The 22,796-nt window shown below is 38.0% G+C and overlaps 1 protein-coding gene across 2 annotated transcripts in view; it reads right to left on the reverse strand.

Moving 5' to 3' along the window:
- LOC145980354 (dipeptidase 1-like) overlaps positions 1 to 22,796 on the reverse strand; it is a 150,317-nt gene that overhangs the window by 3,301 nt on the left and 124,220 nt on the right. Inside the window, exons 9-11 of one of the 2 annotated variants that reach the window (XM_083113407.1) lie at positions 18,044 to 18,119; positions 14,812 to 14,950; positions 10,014 to 10,096 (exon numbers count right to left, since the gene is read on the reverse strand). In XM_083113407.1, coding sequence (XP_082969533.1) covers positions 10,052 to 10,096; positions 14,812 to 14,950; positions 18,044 to 18,119 — 260 coding nt within the window. In that variant the 3' untranslated portion in view covers positions 10,014 to 10,051. Of the gene's footprint in view, positions 1 to 10,013; positions 10,097 to 14,811; positions 14,951 to 18,043; positions 18,120 to 22,796 lie in introns of those variants that run through there. The other variant, XM_083113406.1, reaches the window with a different exon arrangement.

A 22,796-nucleotide genomic window follows, 5' to 3' on the forward strand; every position in this document is an offset into this window, starting at 1 on the left:
AAACTAGCCTATTCCTTTGTCCTCCTAAGCGTTTTGTCTGTGAAGAGTTACAACAATATTTTCAGCTGAAATTTGGTTTTGTATAGGGGGTGCTGAAGAAAATTAGGGTGTCCGCAAGCACCCCTGTCGCTATAGGATTTGGTACTTATTTTACGTAGCTTTTCTGCCCATTTAGGCTAATCGCAATGAAAATGAATTATTACACGTGCTTCTACCAGGGCATTTGTAATTTAGAAAGAAACATACCTAAAGACCAGAACGTTTATGTATCCTGGTAAGTGTCACTAGTATCGAATTAAAAATTATAGATACTCGAGTTTCAAACTGCAATTAAAAATTAACGAATAGACGAACAAAAGAACGTTTTACATAAAAATTTAGCTTATTTCATTCTGCGTTAATCTATGCTAGCCAATTGTTTTACCTTCTATTTTTATCGTCATGAGAACAAAGGAAGAACCGGTTTTTTGGAGGTTTCCAAACAATGGCTCTTTTTGAAATTCTATAAATCAAAAACGGGTCGTCGAATCGTGATGAAATTTTAGTATGGTGCGGTCAGGAAGGTTCTAAACACAAATCTTAATTTTCATTAATTTTAAAATTTGTCAAAAAATCGTTATCATCAATTTTGCGAAACAACTTTTTCTTAGTAATGAGTAGTCCTAGAAATACAATATTGGTCTTGTTTTGAAGCTCCTTGCATCTTTATTCAAAATCCATTATCGATGTCCATTCACACTGCGAAACCGATCTTATACAGATTTTTATTCAGCGGAGTAAAGATGTACGCGGAACGTGGCAACACTGCAAGCGGTGTCAGCCCGCAATTTCCACGCTTTAATGGACATCACTCTCTAAGCAGTAGTTTCCCCGTCGTTATTTTTATCTGTTTTCACAGTTCTGTCTAACTTTATTAATGCTTATGTTATTTTAACCTTACTGTGTTTAGTATCAGGTGACTTGATGGACTATGATGTTAACTCAAGATGAACTAGTCGAGACCGATCTAATCGTGTCGTTTATTGCAAAAGATTTCGAACTAATGTCACCCAGGCGAACTCTTGAAAGATGAATTTTGAATAAATTGGCATATTCAACATGATATAAGTAACAAAAACATTATGGCTTAATCAGAATACATTACGTTTAAATTAAGCAAATTAATGCCTTCCTTGTCAAATTGTAGCCCATTTTAACATGTTACATGGAAACCTTTCGATTCAGGATCATGCAGTTCAATCCGAGATGGACAACTTCCAGATGGCCACCATGTTCTAACATATCCAAAGAAGAATAGATTCTCTCGGGTTTTTAACCAGGTGAGTTTCGGAAAATATTCCAAACTTTTGAGGGCTAACGTCGCTCTGATCTTCAGGGTCACTTAAACCCTGAAGATGAGAGTGACGTTAGCTCTCGAAAGCTTGAAATATTTTCCGCAACTCACCTGGTCGATAACCTGAGAGAATCTATTCATCATTCGTTGCCAGGAAAGCTTCAAGTCTTACCTCATATCCAAACAAGCTTTCTTCTTTTCTACGTTAAATTGAATTTATTAACTTCCTGGGTAAAGTTAGCAAATGCTGATTTATCAAGTATAGAGATATTTTATTCCCGTTTCTTTATCTGCAATTGTCTTAGAGACACTGTTTCCACACATGAATATTTCAATATTTTAGTTATTCCATCAACTTTCTCTATTGATGGCGACCTCTTTGGTGAGTATTAAGAAAAGGTAAATTTCCCATATCCGGAAAACGGATTTCTTCAAATTTACAGGAGAAATTACTTGCCGAATGGTTTGTGGATCTATGTGTCAATGGTTCGTGGTGCTATGCGAGAATGTTGTGTTGGGCTACGCATTTTCTTTTCGAAACCAATTTTTAACTATTGTAACCTAAACGTGACCCAAACCTAACCTAATGTTACCGGAAATGGTTCGTGAGGCTATGTATGAATGGTTCGTGGGGCTAGGCGTCAATGGTTTGTGGGGCTACGTAGGTATTTTTGGGTGGAGTAGGGTGGAAACACTGCATGCCGACTACGGTAGTGAAACTTTGACCGCCATTTTGCGTGTTACGGAAGGGAAGAAACAAAACTTCCTCGATATGTCGCAAATAGAGCTTATTTCCATGAAATAAGCGAAATGCCACCTTCAACAATGTTTCTCAATGCAGAATGCGTAAGTACGAATATTCAAATTAAATGAACTAGCAATTTTCAGCCGTTTTCCGGATATAAGAAATTTACGAAAATAAATATTTAAACGATATTGTATCTACTTTACAGGGAGTTCGTCCGATTGAATATTTTCGAAGTCTTGGACTTCAAATGTGCTCACGGCCTGTCACAAATTATGTAACGAGGCCGGCTGCTTCCGAGATAAACGACAAGAAATTACAATCGATCTTCTATCCAGATGGGTTTTCTTTTTGAATTTGTTGTGAATAGCTGTCATAATTCGACAAAGTAATTTATTCTATAATAAGAGAAGTAATAAATAGTTATGTGAATTATTTAAGTTATAATAAGGTTAACATCTGTTGCAAGTGCACTTAAAGGATTTGCACACATATCATTACAAGGTATTCATGCAAACCGAATTTACTTTACACTATTCAGGTAGGACAGCATAATGTATTACGAAACTCAATCCCTGATAGAAGGACCGACTACAAGACATTTTTTTTAAAAAAAAAATATTCCAAAATATTTCCTATGAATATGAAGGTAAGAAAGTAAGTATAAAAGTGCAAAAGAGCTATCATGTTCCAAAATTAATGAAACAAAATATACTTGATTAACATGTTTACAGTGCTGCTTATTAGGTTTAAGAAATTTCCAAGACAGTTTCGAACAATTTAATAACTGCACAATATTTGTAGTTCATGATTGTACTGCCATCTGCTGGTAGAAAATGTAACTATAGTGTTATCGACCCATATTATTCATCCTTGTCATCTTGACTAGCATTAAAGAGGCAGAAGAATTATGTAAAATTTAAAAACAAATAGACCATAGCGAATATTTTGGACTCCAGTATTTGTGAGTTCTGCAACTTCATTATTAGGTTTTGCACATTTTGAGAAAAATGTGTGGAAATGCGAATATGTGTTCAAGATTTCCCTTGTATGAAAAATAAACCCGTTGAATTCACAATGTCAAGACTGAATTTGGGAACGCTTTTCTCTTTGAAACATGGTTGAATATATAAGTTGGAACTGCTTTTCATGTGTAACTTTGATATGGGGGTATGTGTGAGAATTAAGCTTTTTGTTTGGGGGGGGGGGGGTTGCCTGCTCAGTGGCGTATTTGTGATTTCAATTCGGGATGTGGGCTTTTTTCGGGGATGAAGCAAATTTATGTATGTTACCAACCAGTAAACTAAACTATTGTTTGTTTTTTATATTTTCGCAGTGGTCCCCAAAGTGTGCGCCTAGGGCGCCGCGAAATGTTTCAATATTTTCACAGAAATGTTGATTGTTGCAAATATGTGCTTATTTAGTACTACTTTTTACACATAAAATGACCAATGATCTTGAAACACTAAGGGCTCCGTGAAACGAAAACGTTTGGGGACCACTGAGTCATTAAATCTTATTATAACATTTAAACGTAATTTAGAAGCACTTAGTACACATTTACAGTGTAAGAGAACCCAAACACGCACACAAAAAGAACTATTGAAATAGTAATATCGAAAATTTGACCAAAGTTCTATTGCAAAGTCAAACGTAATGTCCGTATAAACTACCTACAAGTCTCTTGCAACTGAACACAGAACCAACAGCAGTTGTTGTCCGCTTAAATTTTCATGGCATAGTGCTGATATTTTTCATGCATTTTAGCTCTTTTGGGGGTATGGCAATGTGAAAGAAGCAAATGAAATTGAAAAGTATATCGTACATAGTTAAGCAATATGGTTTTCAAATGCATTTTCTTTGAGGGGGGATACATATTATTTTCTTTTGCCGGGGACAAAATTTCTTGTGGGGGAAATCCCAGCCATGTCCCCCCTTAATTCGCACGCTAACGGCACTAATCAGAAAAATGCCAGATCAACAGTTTATTGATTACAATTCTTGAGCAAACTGACTAGATTACACAGGCCTGCGATGAAAAAAATACAAGGGAAGTGATAGGTGAACTTTATGTATTTTGTCGTGCTGAGTTCAAAAAAAAAATAAAGAAAACTGTCTATCACGTCACGTTTTCTTGAAAAATTTAATTGTACGTGGATTTGTATGAATATTTACCATAAATATGTTGTTTCGGCGTGGAATAGCTTTCCTCCCTGCCTGACCATTACAAACTATGTAAGAAAACTTTATCTTGCGTATTTTGGCATGAAACTCTGAGACCAGGACAAATTGTGGGCTCCTCATAAAGTGTGTGTACAGTGTCTCAATGATCTACGCTTATGGCTCAACGGAAAGAAGACTGCTTTACGCTTTGGAATGCCTATGACATGGAAGGAGCCGAGAAACCACTGTGATGATTGTTACTTTTGTGCCTGCCATGTCCGTGGGTATAACCGAAAAAATCACCAGCTAATCTCTTATCCTGAGAACATTATATCGGCCATACGCCCCGTTCCTCATGTACCTGATGTGCCAGTGCCTTTGCCTCCAACTGAATTACCAGTCATTTCTTCAGAGTCTCCAGACTCGGAACATCCAGACGGTCAAGGCTCCGATACCGAATATAAGCCCTCTGGAGACGATTCACCTCAGCCCTTCTCTCAGGTTGAACTTAATGATCTGACTAGAGATCTGGGCCTTTCGAAACAGGCAGCTGAATTGTTGGGCTCCGGATTGAAAGAAAAACATTTATTGGCCAAAGGAACCACGTTTTATTGGTACAGGAATCGAGAAAAGGACTTTGTTCAGTACTTTGAGGAAGCGGAGAACCTGGTCTATTGTTCTGATATTCCCGGATTGATGAGCAAATTTAATATCACCTACGATAAAGATGAATGGAGGCTGTTTATAGATTCATCGACAAGGAGCCTGAAAGCTGTCCTTCTTCATCACGGAAGCCAGTATGCATCTGTACCAGTTGCACACTCGGTACATTTACAAGAACGCTATGAAAACCTGGCTCTCGTCCTCAACAAAATAAAATATGCCGACCACGGTTGGACCATTTGCGGTGATTTGAAAGTTATCTCCATGCTTCTTGGTCAACAAGACGAATATACAAAGTTCCCATGTTTCATTTGTGAGTGGGACAGCCGTGCAAAGACTCAACATTGGGTCAAGAAAGAATGGCTAAAAGTCAAAATCTTGAACCAGGCACCAAGAATGTGATTCGGAACAGCTTAGTTGACCCAAAAAAGTATTGTTACCCCCGTTGCATATCAAATTAGGTGTAATTAAGCAATTTGTCAAGGCTATTCCAAAAGATGGCGATTGTTTCAAATACCTGTGCAAAAAGTTTCCAGGTTTATCTGCAACCAAGTTGACAGAGGGAATCTTTGTTGGTCCAGATATCCGCAAGCTCATGAAGGATAAAGACTTTGAGACTAGCATGACAACAACGGAGAAAGAAGCTTGGGTTGCCTTCAAAGATGTGGTCAGTAAATTTCTGGGAAATTACAAGGATCCTGACTATAAAGCAATTGTTATGAATATGCTGGACAAATTTCAAGCGTTGGGTTGCTCCATGAGTGTCAAACTACATTTCCTTCACTCACATGTGGACTATTTCCCCGAAAATTTAGGAGCAGTCAGCGAAGAACAAGGTGAAATGTTCCACCAAGATATTAAAGATATGGAGCGCAAATATCAAGGACAATGGGACAAGAACATGCTCGCCGACTACTGTTGGATGTTAACACGAGAGAGGCCTGAGATTGCACATAAAAGAAGAACGTCAAAAAGAAGTTTCAAAGCCAAAAGGGTACGTACGTAAATATAAACTTTGTTTGTGTTTGGTTTTGTTGTTTGTTCAGTTTACAATTTGTGTCAAACGTTCATGTACACATACATTGCTCCTCGTGGTCAATCGTCTATTTTATGTACGTTACCTTAATCAACACAAATGAACATAATACGTTGGTGCTTTTTTTCTAGAAACTCCACCATAATGGGATGTTAAAAGTGTAAACGCAAGGGAACTTTGTGTTTTTCTCTCGACCAGAGGTGGCTCGTGCGATCTGGCAACAGTGGTTTTCTTCCATTTAAACCTATACAAAATAAATTCAATTGCTAGTAAATCAATTTGCATCACCAAGCATCAATTTTACATAGATTTAAATGGATCAAAACCACTGTTGCCAGATAGTGCATGCAAAATTGTTCGCGAAAATTCCTTTTTACATAGGATTTTAGCAAAAATATCGATATCGATTGTACAAAAAATCCTGACGTGATGGAAAAAAATGGAGGTCATTTTCGAAATCAGCACACCCAATAACATAATACTCAGCGTACACGTCTCTTGTATTTTTCAACAACTTCAATTTCGCAGGCCTGTGTTATTAGAGATAAATTCCAGGAGATGGCCCACTTCTCAAAATACACAAATTTCGTCCCTATTCATAAAGGTTAAATCATTGACACTTCATTAATGAAAACATCAAATAAATTACATTACGCTATCTTTCAACAACATATGGATAAAACACAATGTTAATAATTTTTGAAAAATCAATATGTGATGACAATATATTCAAATATTTTACTTCCGTTACAAATGTAAAACAAAAGTAATTGGTACGATGCAGTCGATATGAAAAAGAATAATTCGGGTGTGTTGCAAGTTATGCAGTCAAATTATACATTTATAAAATATGTGTAGAATCAAACTATAAATGTTCAGACACCGAAATGTCCACAGGAAAATCACCAAAATCCGTTCATGAAAAAAATATTCGACACCTTGAAAATGTTTTAGGAAGTTTCGTTAAAATTGTCAGACATACATGCATACAATGTGTTAACTGCATATTGTAGAGCCTCCTGCAACGGTCTATCGTAAACATTTTAACAAGTTATAATAAACAGTCTGTAACAAAATATATGCATGACCTCTAAAAATGAGGGCAATATTAAAATATGTTAAACTTTAAATTGCCATTGTAAAAATGTGCAAAACAATGACAAATTGCACCTGGGATTGTTCCTTGGTGCATCTTGATTTTTCTTGTTATTTTTGCATTGCTGTTTTCATTCCACTCTCTGCCAACAGGTGTCTCTGACGTCTATGTGCAAATGGCTGCCGCCTGTTCCTGACGTGCAGCCGTGTTTACTGGTGGAAATCATGTGAATAGTGGGTGGAAAATCTGTGTAATGGATTGTTACCAACTGGTAGAGATTACTTCTCAAATGAGAATTTAGATTATTTAGATTATTTCATCTTCCAGGATGACAATGCTTCCTGCCACAGAGCCCATGCAGTGAATGAGTGGTGGTCTGACATGGGTTTTAACCGATTGTGGTGGCCACCCAACTCGCCAGATCTGAACCAGATTGAGAATTTGTGACACCTCATGTCCCGTCGGCCGCAGGGAAAGTCCTTCAAGTCCAGGAGGCAGCTCATGGAAGCCATATCACCTAAAACACAGTTTGCGTTCCATTGTGTTAAGTGGTGCAAATAATGTATTCGCAAATAATGCTAGTGTGTGATCTTGAAATTAAATTTTTACCCATTTTGTGAAGGAAAGTTTGGGATATTATTATTCATGAAGATCAATCGGTAGGTTTTATCAAAGTTTCTAATAAGACAATTTTACACAGGCAAAAAACGTTATCAGTTATAAAAATTTTGAGGGAACAAAAGTAAGATGAAAAATTTGCTATTGTAATATACAGGTATTGGACAAAATAATATGAACTCCTTTTTTTGCAAAGGCCTATCTACGCCGTCGTGGAAAAGGAACAACACTCAACAGAGATTTCAACCATCTAGTCGCGATGAAAGCAAACATATCAGTCTATCAGAAGCTGGTGTGACAGTTGCATGCGAGCAGTCAGCTATCCGTCAAATGCTGGTATGTCCGATCTTTCAGACTTCAAAAGAGGCATGATTTAAGGAGCCCGCCTGGCTGGAGCATCTGTGACAAAAACAGCTACACTTGTTGGTGTAGCACGGAGCACAGTGTCAACTGTTCTGACAGCCTACAGACAACATGGAAAGACAACGTCTGCAAAGGAGAATAGTGGGCGAAAAACAAAGTTATCCAACAGGGATCGACGTGTGTTGAAGCGAATAGTGACTTGAAAGCACAAGACAACACTGTCCCAGATAACCGCAGAGATGAACAATCACCTCCAGGACCCTGTATCAACGAAAACCATTCAAAGGGAGCTGCATTCTGTGAACATTCATGGCAGAGTTGCCATCCCCAAACCGTTGGTGACTCCACGTAATGCAGTGACACGAAGAAGGTGGTGCCAAGAGCACAAGAATTGGACACAGCAGCAATGGGAACATGTGATATGGTCAGACGAATCGTCTTTCACATTATTTCAGACCACAGGACGTGTTTATGTGTGGAGAACTCCTGCTGAAGCATTTGATATTGACTGCTTAGTGCCTACCGTGAAACGTGGTGGGTGTCCGTGATGGTTTGGGGGGCTATATCTTGGAATGGTGTTGGCCCACTTGTAGTCCTGCTTGGGAGAATCAACGCAGAGAAGTACTGCACCATCCTGGGTGACCACCTCCATCCCATGGTTCAGACTTTGTTTCCTGATGCATGCCCCATCTGCCAAGATGATAACGCCCCTATTCACACTGCTAGGTGCGTTGATGCATGGTTTGATGAGCACAGTGATGAGGTAGAACATCTCATCTGGTGTCCACAGTCCCCCGATCTTAACATCATTGAGCCTTTGTGGGGTATTTTGGAGGCCAAAGTGCGTAATCGGTTTCCACCTCCAATAACACTTTCGGAACTTGAGACTGTTTTGTGCGAGGAGTGGCTACGTATTCCAGTTCACACTGTACAGGACCTTTATTTGTCTATCCCACGTAAGATACAAGCTGTCATTCAGGCAAGGGGGGGCCCAACCCCCTACTAATACAAGTTTTCTGCAATTGCACTAGTGTTCATATTATATTGTCCATTACCTGTACATCAGTTAAGGAATTTCAGGAATTGAATAATTTTATAAATTATTTAGATTGTATACACTGTACAATATTGTACTTTTACAACACAAGTCCACTATTTAATAAGAACTTAAAGATATAATTTGTTTCGTTGATTTTACATTGTATTATACAGGGTGGTGCAAAAGAAAGGTAACCGAAATTCTGAAACATCCAATTCATTTGTCTGCTTCTTCTTTGTTCACAGATTGTTGTCTAATCATGTCACAATATAGTTTGGAACGTGGAACATTATTTCCGAAGTTATGGTACAGAACGTATGAATGGTCCATCTTTGGCTAATGTATGAAATGGTTTTGAGGAACATTTTCATTTACGAGCACCACCAAAGAAAACCATATTGCAGTGGGTGGAAATATTCAGAATAACTGATTCAGTGAATAATCATAATCCAGGACGATCTGGACGACCACGAAGCATAAGAACAAACGACAACACGAGCTTCGCACAAACATTGAATCAGTTTCCTCTGACATAACGCCCGAACAGTGTTCTGGAATGGTTTCCAGAATAACCGAGCGCATGGAATATGTTATTCAAAAGGAAGGAGGACATGTAGAACATGTAATTGTACGGTAGAGAGTTATAGCTTCAATAGTAGAGTGTATAAATTCATATAGCACAAAATAAACACAAAGTAAAATTTCAGTTACCTTTTCGTTGCACCACTCTGTACAATTGTTATACTATTATAAAAACATAGTGCTCAATTGATATTATATGCGATGTCAACGTATTGTATTTTGTAATGCACATGCACCAATGCCCCTAAGGGTACTTTCGGTGGGGAAAAAAATTAAAAAACCTCAGTAAACAGAGTAAAATAAATCATTAGACAGTGTTCTCACGTTAAAGTGAATGCTAATTTGAACCCTTTCGAGCCCAATATCTCATCCTCTTGGAGCAGCCAACTTCTTGGGTTTATAGTAGAGGACATTTAGGAATCAAGTTGAATGGAATTACCATTCTGATTAGAAAGTTCCTGAAAAAAAAGGTAGAGAAGAGTGTGTATAGCCAATCTCACCTTACATCATCTTTGGTAAATAAAACAGCATCAAAATCCCTAACCACATATAGAAACTGGTTTTTCGATACATTTTAATTTCACTCAATGTATTGAGAAATTAGATAAGAATCGACCATAGTTAAAATACCATCAGTTCAAAGATTGTGTCTCCGTTCATAAAAAAGTTGTTACATGCCCATAAACTAAATGTAGTGAAGGTGAATTTCAATTTCTAAGACCTTTGTATACAATAATTATGCATACATCACATTCATAGTTACTTGTATAATATACAAATAAACAGTGGCACAACATACCGACTGCCGGGCTCACTCCCACCTGCCGAGGTGAGAGATCAATCCAACCAGTTACGGGGTGACGTGTGGTCAGCACGACGAACCTAACACGTAATGATAATGACTCACTTTCGTTACTTTCTAGGATAGATGTTAGACGCATGGGCGTCGGCAGGGGGGTTCGAATGGGTCGGTAACCCCCCTGGAAATTGACATCGTTCATTTAAAGATAAAATAAAGCGAAAAGTTTGTTACTCTTATTGTTAAGAACAGAAATAAAGTTAATTTAGTTAGTATTCGAACAGAATAATGAAAGTAAAAATGCATTGGATCGAAAATATTGAGTGAAAAATACCGGAAAAAGGTTATATTCTACCATTTCATCCAAAGAACAAATGGTTCCAAAGTTTTCAAAATTCTAATAATTACAGTTGTAGGTGAGAGGTCACACAACAAACTTTATGAAAAAAAATCACCCTAACAGTTAAAGCCTTTTCTTGAACGAGACGTGCAAAGGTTAATATCAAAATGCATTTCAGATACTAACTGCATAAATAAAATGCAAAAGAAATAATTGAAAATAGTTGTGTTGGTATTCACTCGTTTGGTGGATCGAGTTCCACCATTTATATAATAATAATTATTATTATTATTTCGAATAAAATTTATTTTTGTTAGTTTATAATATTTAATATTGTATAATAACATTTATAACCGTGGTAAAAATACTTATTATCTTTCTACAATTCAACTTTTATCATTTGCTCGACCCCCCCCCCCCCCCGTAAAACATTGTGGCGACGCCCATGGTTAGACGTTATACAGTTGGTATCATAAGAGATACCACAAACTGAAACGGTACAAATTACACGATAGTATAATCCAAAAAGTCTCAGTAAAGGTGGGGTCGTCAACGAACCGCTTGCGAGATAATTGCAAATGTGTGGTTACGATCCACCACTGACTTCATTGTTTGTACACATCCTAAGATTTTTTACTTTACAAGTGACGTGTCTGTTATGTCTTACATCCTGTACAGGACGTATGGTCTGTTTCCAACGTCCCCTTTCGTCAATGTTCAGCTTTAAACAAAGAAACCTCGGAGTGCGCAAGGAGACAAGCTTTGTTTCAACTAATCCAAGAGATCCTCAATTCAGAATGATGAAATATTGGATTGATTTGGTGTTTTAAGTCCACTTAATGCACAGTAAGGCTAATCGGGACTGGACCTACAATTTAAAGTGGGATCCGAACCACTATGTGCCTCCACCGGGTATCGAACCCGGGACGCCTTGATTACAAGGCAACGACGCTACCAATGCGCCATCGGGGAGGCCCAGAATGATGAAATTAAAACGTAGGAGAGATTAAGTACTTATTCGGGAAATACATCTATATCCGGGCCAGGCTAACTCCCGGCCAACATTCACAGCTCAGAACGGTTATTCTGACACAAATCCTATTTTCCTGCTGATAGCTTCGGAGAGAAGGGATTCTAAGGATGCCGCTTGTTGACCACACAGGGGGGAAGCGGTAAGCCTAATCTGCTGTTTGACTGCAGGTTTCTTCTTGGGTAAACGCGGCAACAGCGGTCCTTGCCATAAAGGCGGGTTGCGCTGGGTGTTAACTTGGTTCGACGAGCTATATCTTTGCTGGTGTCTTCGGCTACTTCGCCCAGGAATAGAAAAAGTTGTTATCGTAGTTGCTATCTCCTCGGCGATTGATTGATCGACAGCTCTTACAAAGCAAGAGGAGAATGGCGCATTCAGCGGCTATGGCAGTCTGTAGTCAACATTACAATATTACAAAAAAACAACAACTTTAATTTCATCTGAAAAATGTCAAACAAACAAGAATGTGCTGCTGGTAGGAGTTAGGCCATCAATTTATAAATGCTCCTAAATTTATTAAAATGTATATGATTTTACTTTACAATTTTCAGCTAAGTAATGATAACGTTTTTCTCAATGTTTACAAATAAATGTAAGAAATGCACGTATCTCTCTTATTTAGAACCCCTTTCCAAAAAAGCATCTTTTCCATTTTTTTTTAAAAAAATAAGTAGTAAATTATGAAAACAGACAGGATGTTATGTGTAAGCTACCCATTCACAATTAAAAAATATCCATTTCCACCGTCATTTATAGGCAGTTAACAATAAATGTCTCTTATTTGGGAAATTTATCTTATAGGAAACATAGTACAGCTTGTACCCAGGTATGTCAACTGGAACGTTAGTAGTTACGTAATCATGGGCGGGGAAATTCATGCTATTTGTTTCAATAACACCGTATCTTATACTTTGGACATGAAAATAGCCCTACCTTACCTTTATAGGGAAATTGAAATTACACTTATTTAAACCGTTACTGTCCAGAAAGCATAAGTTGTTTGACATCTTAACAGGTGAAGCGTGAGCTACGCAGATGTGGAGGAAGTATATATTATTTTTGTGAATACGATAAATATCATATGAATCTGTACGATATATATACGTATCTATATATATTGTTGTGTGACCAATAGATGCGAACTGGGATCGCGGGTCACCTAGGAATGTAGCTCAAAGGTACAGCGATTTGGACACTGAATGGCGCCGTCGGAAGTATGAGGTAAATTGGGTGAGCACTCTCTCGTACTACTTATCTGGACCAAACTGCCGCTGGCTGACGGGTTGTTGAACGTGAGTCCGAACGACACCGCACGTGCCTCGTAATGTGTCTGGAATAAGACAGTTCGTTTCCCCAAAGGCTGGGTCTTTTATTTACAATTTTTTTGAATTTTTTGAATTTTGAATTTAAAATTTTGGGTGCGTCAGCACTAAGGCTATTTTGCACCCGTCACATTATACGGGGTCCAGCCCCTTATCGTTACACATAACAACTCTAACGTTGCAGAACTAAAATCATAAAATATTAAAATATTCTGACTTTCTTTAAAAGCTGAGGCTGTAAAGGAGCACTCAGCACAAATAAGGACAAAACACAGGACAACACAAACAAAATTATACTGGCCATGGAGCCAGTCGCCAGAGCCTCGTTAGTCTGCAGTCCAGGGTGTACTAACGTGGAAGCGAGGTTGACAATTGGGTGCACTACGTGGAAGGAGCACCCCTTACACCCCTTATTTACAATTACAAACGACACTTAAGTGTCATTCTTGCAGTTTTTGTCTCCTTCGTTACTACCGGGTTGCACTCCTCTATCAGGAAGACGAACCCGGTAGTGTCGAAGGAATTTCCTTGTTTAATTCAGGCAGTTTGTTCCGTTCCCTTATCCCTGTAATAATGAAAAAAAAAGGTAAAGTGTTCCCCTGTGCTTAGCACCACGCCATGAAGGCGTATAGGGGGTGCGGGGGTAACGCCCCACACTTTCTTGATCCGTTCGTGAGTGGGGGTGATTTGATCAGCACCACGCCCCTGACCACCTTTAACTCCCCCCCCCAGGTACCCATGTCATTCGACGCTAGAAAAGTTTCCGGATTTGAACCGGTCAGGGATCGAACCCGGGACCTTGTTAGTCAGACGCGTTACCGACTGAGACACCGCGGCCCTGTAACAATGAAGGACTTGTTATAGGTGGCGGTTTATGTTTGGGGATTCTTAGATTGTGTTTCTTGCGGATATTATGTTCGACCGAAGTTCTACGAGAGCAGAACTTATCGAATAAATGTTTTGGGGGGCCATTGTTAAGTATTTTGTGCATCAAGGTGAGTGTTAAGTATTTTCTTCTATTGTTAATGTTTAGCCAAGAAAGTTATTAGACCATTATATTTAATGTAGCTTTACATTTTAATATTTTTTTATTAATTTATATTATAATAGGCTATTAGTATATGTACAAGGTATTGTACATACCTTAATAGACAATTAACCTATCCAAATCTTTATTGGAATAAATTAATATTGTCAACTATCAAATTGTACAGAATATCATATTAACCAAAGTTCTTATTCACAAATTTCTAACTGCTCGAAACATTCCTGTGTTCATTTGATTATGTAGTTCCATCTATTATTTTTCAATAGGCTTGAATTTTCCATTTTGTCGATGCTGCGGAACATTTTATGAAACTTTTTTGAATAGACTGTATGAAAAATCTAGAATGTTCATTAAAAAGTGAAGAAGTTGAAGAGAACTTTATTAAAAAGAAATAATAATAAACCCTTAAGCTTCACGCTATGAACTTATTGATCGCACCTCGTATACTATTCTAGAACGCAATGTGACACACTTTTTAAAAGTGTACTTTACATTGCAGAAATTCCCTGGGTGTGAAGTTTTAACCCCTCCCCCTCTTGAAAGAGACTGGCAATCATCTCTTTCCAGATTTTGAGAAAAAACTTATAATATTTCAATTCTTCTACAAACAAGAAATATACCCTGTAGTAATTACCTTTTCCACAGCCTTAAAGACTCGAAGAAGATTTTTACCAGCAAGCTTCTTTACGTCTTCCTCCGACCAATCATCGTGCGCCAGGAGTTCAACCAATAAGTGTGGATATCTGGATACGTCCTCCAACCCGTTAGGAGTGCTGGAATATAAAGCATTCGTTCAGTACTAATTAATTTACACTTACGTTTGTTACTAAGTGCACTTTATGTGCGCGGATCACTATTATGATCCATAGAATATTATCGTGTGTTTACTTTATTGGGCAAAATTTCTCTGGTTTTATAACGAGAAAGCATTTGTTTAAGTATTGTGGTTCACTTAACGAAAAATTACAAGTTATTTCACTCAACACATTACAGGAGGAAGGAAATTCTAAATCAAGTGCATTACAATAGAATGTGATGAAACTATACTAAAATACATATCTTAGAATCTTACTTTTCTTATTTTGTTTCCCCCAAAATTCACAAAAACGTTTTTCATGGTCTGGATACACCCACTGCTTATATTTATAACAGCTTTTTTTATAAACACATACTTATACAGGGTGTATCATAAGTAATGGCGCAAACTGACACAGTTGAAAGTACACGATAATAGAAGCAAAAAAGTGTCAGTAAACATGGATCTGCAAACGAGCCGTTTTCGAGATAATTGGGAATGTGTGGTTACAAGCCCCAACTGACTTCATTGTTTGTAAACGTCGTCCGAGTTGGTAAAATGCTAATAATACAGTAAGAAAAGTCATTGGAGATCTCAACTGAACATTCATTCTACTTGCTTCAACAAACGTTAGTATGTTACTTGTTACAATTACTGTACACTGGTACCTGTTAACGCAGTGGTAGCGTCGTCGCCTTGTAATCAAGGGGTCCCGGGTTCGATACCCTGTGGAGACACAAGTGGTTCGGATCCCACTTTAAACTGTAGGTCCAGTCCCGATTAGCCTTACTGTGCATAAAGTGGACTTAAAACACCAACTCAATCAATGGTACCTGTTAAAGGAGATGTTCAAAGTGTCGTCCTCGCATCTGGCTGGTTACAATACTGTACGCGATTCCGCATTGAGTTTATAATTCTTTCGAACACCTCCGGTTCATTTCGGAATTGGTCACTAGCATGTACAATTCTTTGTACTGATTGTATCCATCCTGTTTGATTACAACGCCACTCTTCGGAAATGTTTAGTTTTGTCAACAGAGAGCAAACCTCGGAACGCACAAAGAGTAAAGCAGCTGATGGTTACAAAATGCAATCAGTGACGGCTTCTAACCACACATTCGCACACATTATTAGCATTTTACCAACTAGGACGACGTTTACAAACAATGAAGTCAGTGGCGGCTTGTAACCACACATTCGCAATTATCTCCAAAACGGTTCGTTTGCAGACCCATGTTTACTGAGACTTTTTTGCTTCTATTATCATGTATTTTCAACTGTGTCCGTTTGCGCCATTATTTATGATACACCCTGTATGTAAAGAAATATTACGTATCCGAAAATACTCTCGCCAATGGTCGCATGGATCACTATTGTGCTCCACTGAAATATGAGCTGTAATAACAAGTTAACAATGGACAAATTACCAATAACGGCTGAAAGAACAGTGTGCCTGGGCTGTTCCAGGAAGGTAGACTGGGAGCCAAGGTCAAGAGTGTTGCCAACCTGCAGCAGCAAGTCAAAATATATGAGTGGATCACTGTCGTGGTCCATGCGACCACTGCACGTTTGAGAACCTTAAAGGAGAAGTCACTGAAATGTTTCAACAAACTTAAATTTTTTCCCTCACCTCACCAATTCCTGTTAGACGAAAACCGAATCATGTCTCATTATATTGATGCTAACCTACGACCCACGTTTGCCGCAAGTGCAGCTATTTCAAACATTCCCAGTGCATAATTCTTTACTTGACATACATTTTCCTATCACCTTATCTAGGTCAAGAGTAGCCTACAGCAGATTTCATACTCGAAACTCTACGAAGATAAAAGACTTAATCTTCATTCTATCACTTTATTCCTAATAAATGCTTTCCTTGACTTCAGTTTAGAAGAACACCTGTCAGCTGTCACCGAAGTTAGAGCAGGGAAACTGCCACTTTTACAGTTATTGTCAAACAGTTTAGGTGGCAAGTCCTGTACGTCCCCCATTCCAAGCTTTGGGGCCTGTTCTTGAAGTTATTCTGTGGGCAAAGGGACAAAAGTGCAGGATGTATTTTTATGATAAATATTTTCATTTATATTTGTCAAACTGTTGGAAAGAGATACTAATTGATTAATTATGTGATCTAGTCACCGTTACTTGAAAAATCTTATTGGATCTTCAATTCTTTCTACACAACACAACTTCTCAAAAAATGTCTTCATCTCCTGCCCGCTGGTGCTGGAAATAGATCTGTCTGTATTATTTTCTGTCTTTATATTTTATCTCCATCCGTTCCACAATTTAATAACTCCTTTTGAAGCCCACAAAAAAACTGCGCAAATAGGAAAATACAAAAATATCTACATGAATTGGGAAAAAAATTGACATTTTAAAGAAAAATACAAAAATACAATAAGAGCCGGCCTCCGTGGAGGGGTGGTTAGCACAGCGCGCTACGAGGCCAGAGGTTCCCGGGATCGAATCCCGGCCTGGACATTGGTGTTTGTGACTGTCCATTTATCAATTTCAGCGCATCACTACTCATCCCCATCTTCGCAATTAGCCAAAAGTATACTCTGTCCAAGCTAACTGTGGAGCAAGGCGGCGCATAGCGTCAGAGAAGCGAGGGAAATTGAGTGGCCAGAGCGATGGAGTACACGCTGCTGAGAAGGCACTCGCTTTCTCCCACTCCACGCAATTCCGTTCCTCTCGCGTGTTCATTGGTGGAGCCGTCTCCCGTCACTACTTGCGCACCGACTTGATTTCGTTTGCCTGCTCTACAGTTAGATGGGACAGAGTATAGCAGAAAAGCGAAGTAAAACAAACCAAATGAAATAAAGAAGCAATTAAAAGAATAGAAATTGGTACTTCAATTATAATTGTAAGAACACACATTTATCAAAAATACCCTTCCTTTCATATTGAATTCCATTTCAATTTCCTCGGTTTTCTTATGGCACACTACCAAACCAACGTAGAGCAAGTGTCATGAGACATTGCGTGACAAGTAAGGATATAGCCAATGTTCAAAAGTAGAAAAAATACAAATATTAAGATTACTGCAATTAACATAAATGCAACTTACAAATTTATTCCGTCGAATCCAGCCCCGATTCCAACATGGTCGACACCCGCAACATCTCGTATGTGTTTGATATGCGCTGTGAAAATAAAGAAATACATTAGTGAATTTTTTTTTAATGCACTTCTCATATTGTTAATGTTATCTCGCTTGGGTTTTCTGATATTTTATTAAATTATGGATCTCAAATTATAACATTTCTGTTTTCACTGCTTTCAGGAATATTTTAGAGAAACAAAAGCAAATCATAACCAAAATGTAATCAATTCAAAACTTCTAAATGTACAGCGTGTATCATAATGTAGTAAACAACATCAGGTTTATTATTAAAAAAAAACTATCTGAAATGCAACAATGAGGTTTGTTGTATAACAATGAGAAAATCTTCAAGTTATGTTTACATGCGCAAGACTTTTGTAAACACGGTCATTGTGGCGCTGGTGTAGTGTTAAAAGAAAATGGCGACTTTCACAGGTGAAAAAAAAGCAGACTGTATCTTAATGTTCCTTAACCTTACACCCCTATACTTCTTCATGTGGGGGCTATGTGAAAGACGAAGTCTACCTAGGTATGTGCCACGTATGCCGCAGAATGTGAAACAGCTAAAGGAGAGAATAAGAAACACCCTTGCTTTGGTGAATGAAAAGTTCTTGGGAAAAACTGTTACAAGAACTAGAATTTCGATATGAGTATGGAAGCCACATTTAACCATTTGTAGCCATTTGTAGAGATTCATAGAAACTTGAAGAGTTACTGATTGATACACAACAAATATCATTGTTGTATTCCATATAGTTTAGTCGAAATAAATTCTTTAAGTTGTTTACTCTATTATGATACACCCTGTATATAATAATTGGAATTGAAGTTCTATATTTGAGTTTCAATTTCTGAAAGGAAATCGGCAGGTATGGAAAAGAGTATATAGATCTTGCTCAAGATAGGGACAGATGGATGGCCTGTGTTGCTGCATGCATGAACCTTCGGGTTTAAGAAAGCTAGAGAGTTAGAAAGAAGTTACAAGTACCGGTAGTGTAAAGGGGAGCTAAGTTCTATGCTTTAAGTGATAAAATTGCACCGATCACTTTGAACTGGCACAATCTGAGAGAGCTACATCTTCAGTAATGTTCCTGAACGGATCGGCTCTGGTGTTCACCCAGCCTCTAATCAAATGGTATCCGGTTTTTAAAGGCGACTGGAGTGTGGTGCTGACAACATCACTTTCACAAATGGCCGAGATTGTGAATGTGTCCCCTCAGATATGCCTTCAGAGCATGTTGTAATGTGTAGAAAGTAGCTTTATCTTCATACAGGGTTTGAAATGGACCGGAACGGTGTTCTTTTGTTCGCATTCTTGGGGTAACTGAACTTCCCCGTGCGAATGCTCATGTAAGTAAATTTTTAATTCTTATTATTAATTTTTTGGTTGATTTTGTATCAATTATTATTTATATCACCCATCACTTTTATAGCAATGAAGTTTTATTTGTATTTTTAACAAGCTGATTGCCCGTCGTTGCCCGGGTATATATTTATCCCAATCTCTTCTATTAGACAAGAAAATTATGAATTCTAACTAGCCTATAGTGTAAAATGATCTTGGAGTTGTACGGCATTGGGAGTGTCACTATTCATCTTAGCGACCCCGAAAACTATGAATTCCACACTAATATCGGTCGTTTTCGATTATTTTGATATATCACCCCCTTTCCACTCTCACCTTAGAGGTACCAGGGGTGTCTTATCCCACAGTATTTCTTTCCAGATTATAAGTGATATGTGTACCAAGTTTCATTGAAATCGTTCCAGGCGTTCGAGAGTTATGGCGGAACAAACAAACATATATATATATATATAAACACATCCTTCTTTATATAAGAGATAGATATATAGATTCCTATCTGCCCATCATGCCATTTGTCGGATAAACAACAATTTCTTATTGTATGAGTGAAAGGAAATTAAAATTAACATTTGTAAACTCAAAGACGCAAACAAAACTTGTAAGAACCTTATTGTTGTATAAGAGAAAATAAATAAATGTAATAAACAAATTTCAACTTAAAGATAGAAATATATTATGTAAGAACAACAACTTATTTTATGAATGCAACGAAATAAAGAAATAAACATTTCTTAATATTTCTAAACTCAAAGACCCAAATAAAGAACACAAAAACCTTATTATTTTACAAGCGGAAATAAATAAATAACATAAATATGTTTAAACTCAATGATACATAAATATTATATCAGAACAACAAATGAGTGTATGAGTGAAAAGAAATAAAAAAGTAAATTAAAAATAAGAATTGTATAGACACAGATATAGGATGTAAGAACATATATAAATAAAAAGGGTCAATTATAATTGTAAAAACAAGCATCTTATTAAATGAGGAATGGCTGAGGTAACAAAGCCCGCTGGAGGGTTAATAATCTTTAATATATTATAATAATATATTGAAAATATTATATAATAGATTAATAGTTTCAGCATTCATGAAACTTTCCCCATACATGCAAATGTGTTGTTGCCACGACGGAGTTAAGTAGACAATGTCGGCTTCTATGTTGCCTAAGTTTGAGACCAGTATGGAGGGCTAGGGCTGCAAAGAGTACACAATCTTCAGTGTTTCTTTTCTTCTTGAATTTCGCCTTGCCAGTGATTTTGTCATCCATTCTTCTTTGCCCCGATTAACCCAACAGTAAAATTTCAATACAGTCAAACAATAAATCCAATTCATGATCACACGAAAAATAACATTGAAATATTGATTGAATTGTTGTTTTGAGTCCATTTTATGCACAGTAAGGCTAATCGGCACTGGACCTACAGATTAAAGTGGGTTCCGAACCACAATGTGCCTCCACCGGGTATCGAACCCTGAATCCTATGATTACAAAGTGGTGACGCTACCACTGCCCCATCGGGGAGGAACATTGCTGGCACAAATCGATTTTCAATGAAACTTATTAAGATAAAGTACAGGGAGGTTATTTCAGTCGTTTACCGCGAACGTGTCGGCGCTTAGCGGCCCCTTCATGCAACAGGTCCCGCCAAATTGCGTTACAGGAAGTCCGTAACAGAAACCGCTTGTTTTGTAATGTTTCCACTTTTCACAATTACAGTTACAATTACAATTGAAATAAGCACGTCGCAAGGATGCTGGAAAATGTGTCCTCCCAAATACAAATATTTCTGGCACCTTATTTCTGACATCTAATCTTAGATTAGACATCGCTACTTTATCCTCAGTTGTCGCGAGAGCACCGGCAGCTTATCGGGGGAGTTGACAGCCGCGAGAGGGCGCGAATGCGACACCTGTCGGCAATGATGCCAACCGTAGGGACATGTCTCTACGCGTAGGGACTTTTCACTATATTTCGCCCGCGTAGGGACAGATTTGCCAAATGAGGGAAAACGTAGGGACTTTTTTCAATCTTGGAAAATAACATTTTATTGTGCAAAGGTGCAAAGCTTACTCGCCAGTCAGTTGCACTTTCTTCGTTCTCGGTTTGGAATGAATGGATTAGTTCATCTGGATACTTTAGCGAGGAGGAGAAAAATGAACTAACTAACAAATCTCCATCAGAATTTTGGAACATGTTGGAACTTTGAAGGCAAGTTCTTTTTTGAAAACATTTCCACTCTCTCGAAAATACTGCTAACATTGCAACATTCTAACGCGGAAACGGAAATAATATTGTCAATGTTAAGAGATACAAAAACAAAAAAGAGAAATAAAATGGGACTAAAATTGTTCAAGACTGCAGAAAATACAGCATCACCAAGCAACATCTATCTCTTCACAGCAGCAGCATGTATGACTTCAAATAACATAATCAACAGTAAATGACTCAACGTTATTCATTAGGGGTGCGCTGGAACATCGTGTGGAGAAACATAGCGTCCTCTCCAATCGAGTACGCTCCATATGGTACTTAACTGTACACGATGCTATCGTCACTAGAGTACGATTGCAGAGATACCTTATGGCAGACAACTCCCATTGTACCAAATGTGCACAGGGCGACACCCTAGTGCATCGACTGACGACTTGTGCGACAGTCGTGGAACATTAGAAACACCTTAAGAAGTTACTTGGAATCATATGCCGCCGCACCCCGAACGACTTCACGGTGAACCATATATTAGCTCCAGAGTTTCAGTATTTTCCTTTTCCTCTCACAAGAACACGTGCAGTGCAATTTCTCATAGGACATTATGTTTATTATGTGCTTGGCAACCAACTTCATGTACAAGAACTGTCATTTAAATTCTATGCCAGTGAAAAATATTATCAAAATGATCAGATAACCTGTTAAGCCTTGAATGCAAATTTCCTATATGTGATCGATCCTTTGAAACTCACGCCCAAATGTAAAATTTGTGTAAGTAATAGCTACTTTCAATAAAAAAAAGTAAAAAGAAAAGAAAGCCCGTGGCGGAGTGGTTAGCACATCACGCTACGACGCCAGGGGTTCGAATCCCGGCTTGGGCATGGATGTTTGTGAGCGTCCATTCATCATATCTAGTGTTGCCCACGGGATGAGACTGGACAGGCTTTTAAAAATTCGAGACGAGACGAGATTGACCATGTGTCATAAGACAAACGAATATTTTCGAGACGAGACAGCATTTCCACGAGACTCCACGAGACGAGACAGGCCAAAGTCTCGTCTCGTGGGCAACACTAATCATATCATCACTCATTTGTAGGGAGTGGAAGTTCATGACCTAAAAGATATAGGT

Source organism: Lepisma saccharinum, chromosome 27, assembly GCF_977018435.1.
Source record: "Lepisma saccharinum chromosome 27, izLepSacc3.1, whole genome shotgun sequence".
Lineage (NCBI taxonomy): Eukaryota > Metazoa > Arthropoda > Insecta > Zygentoma > Lepismatidae > Lepisma > Lepisma saccharinum.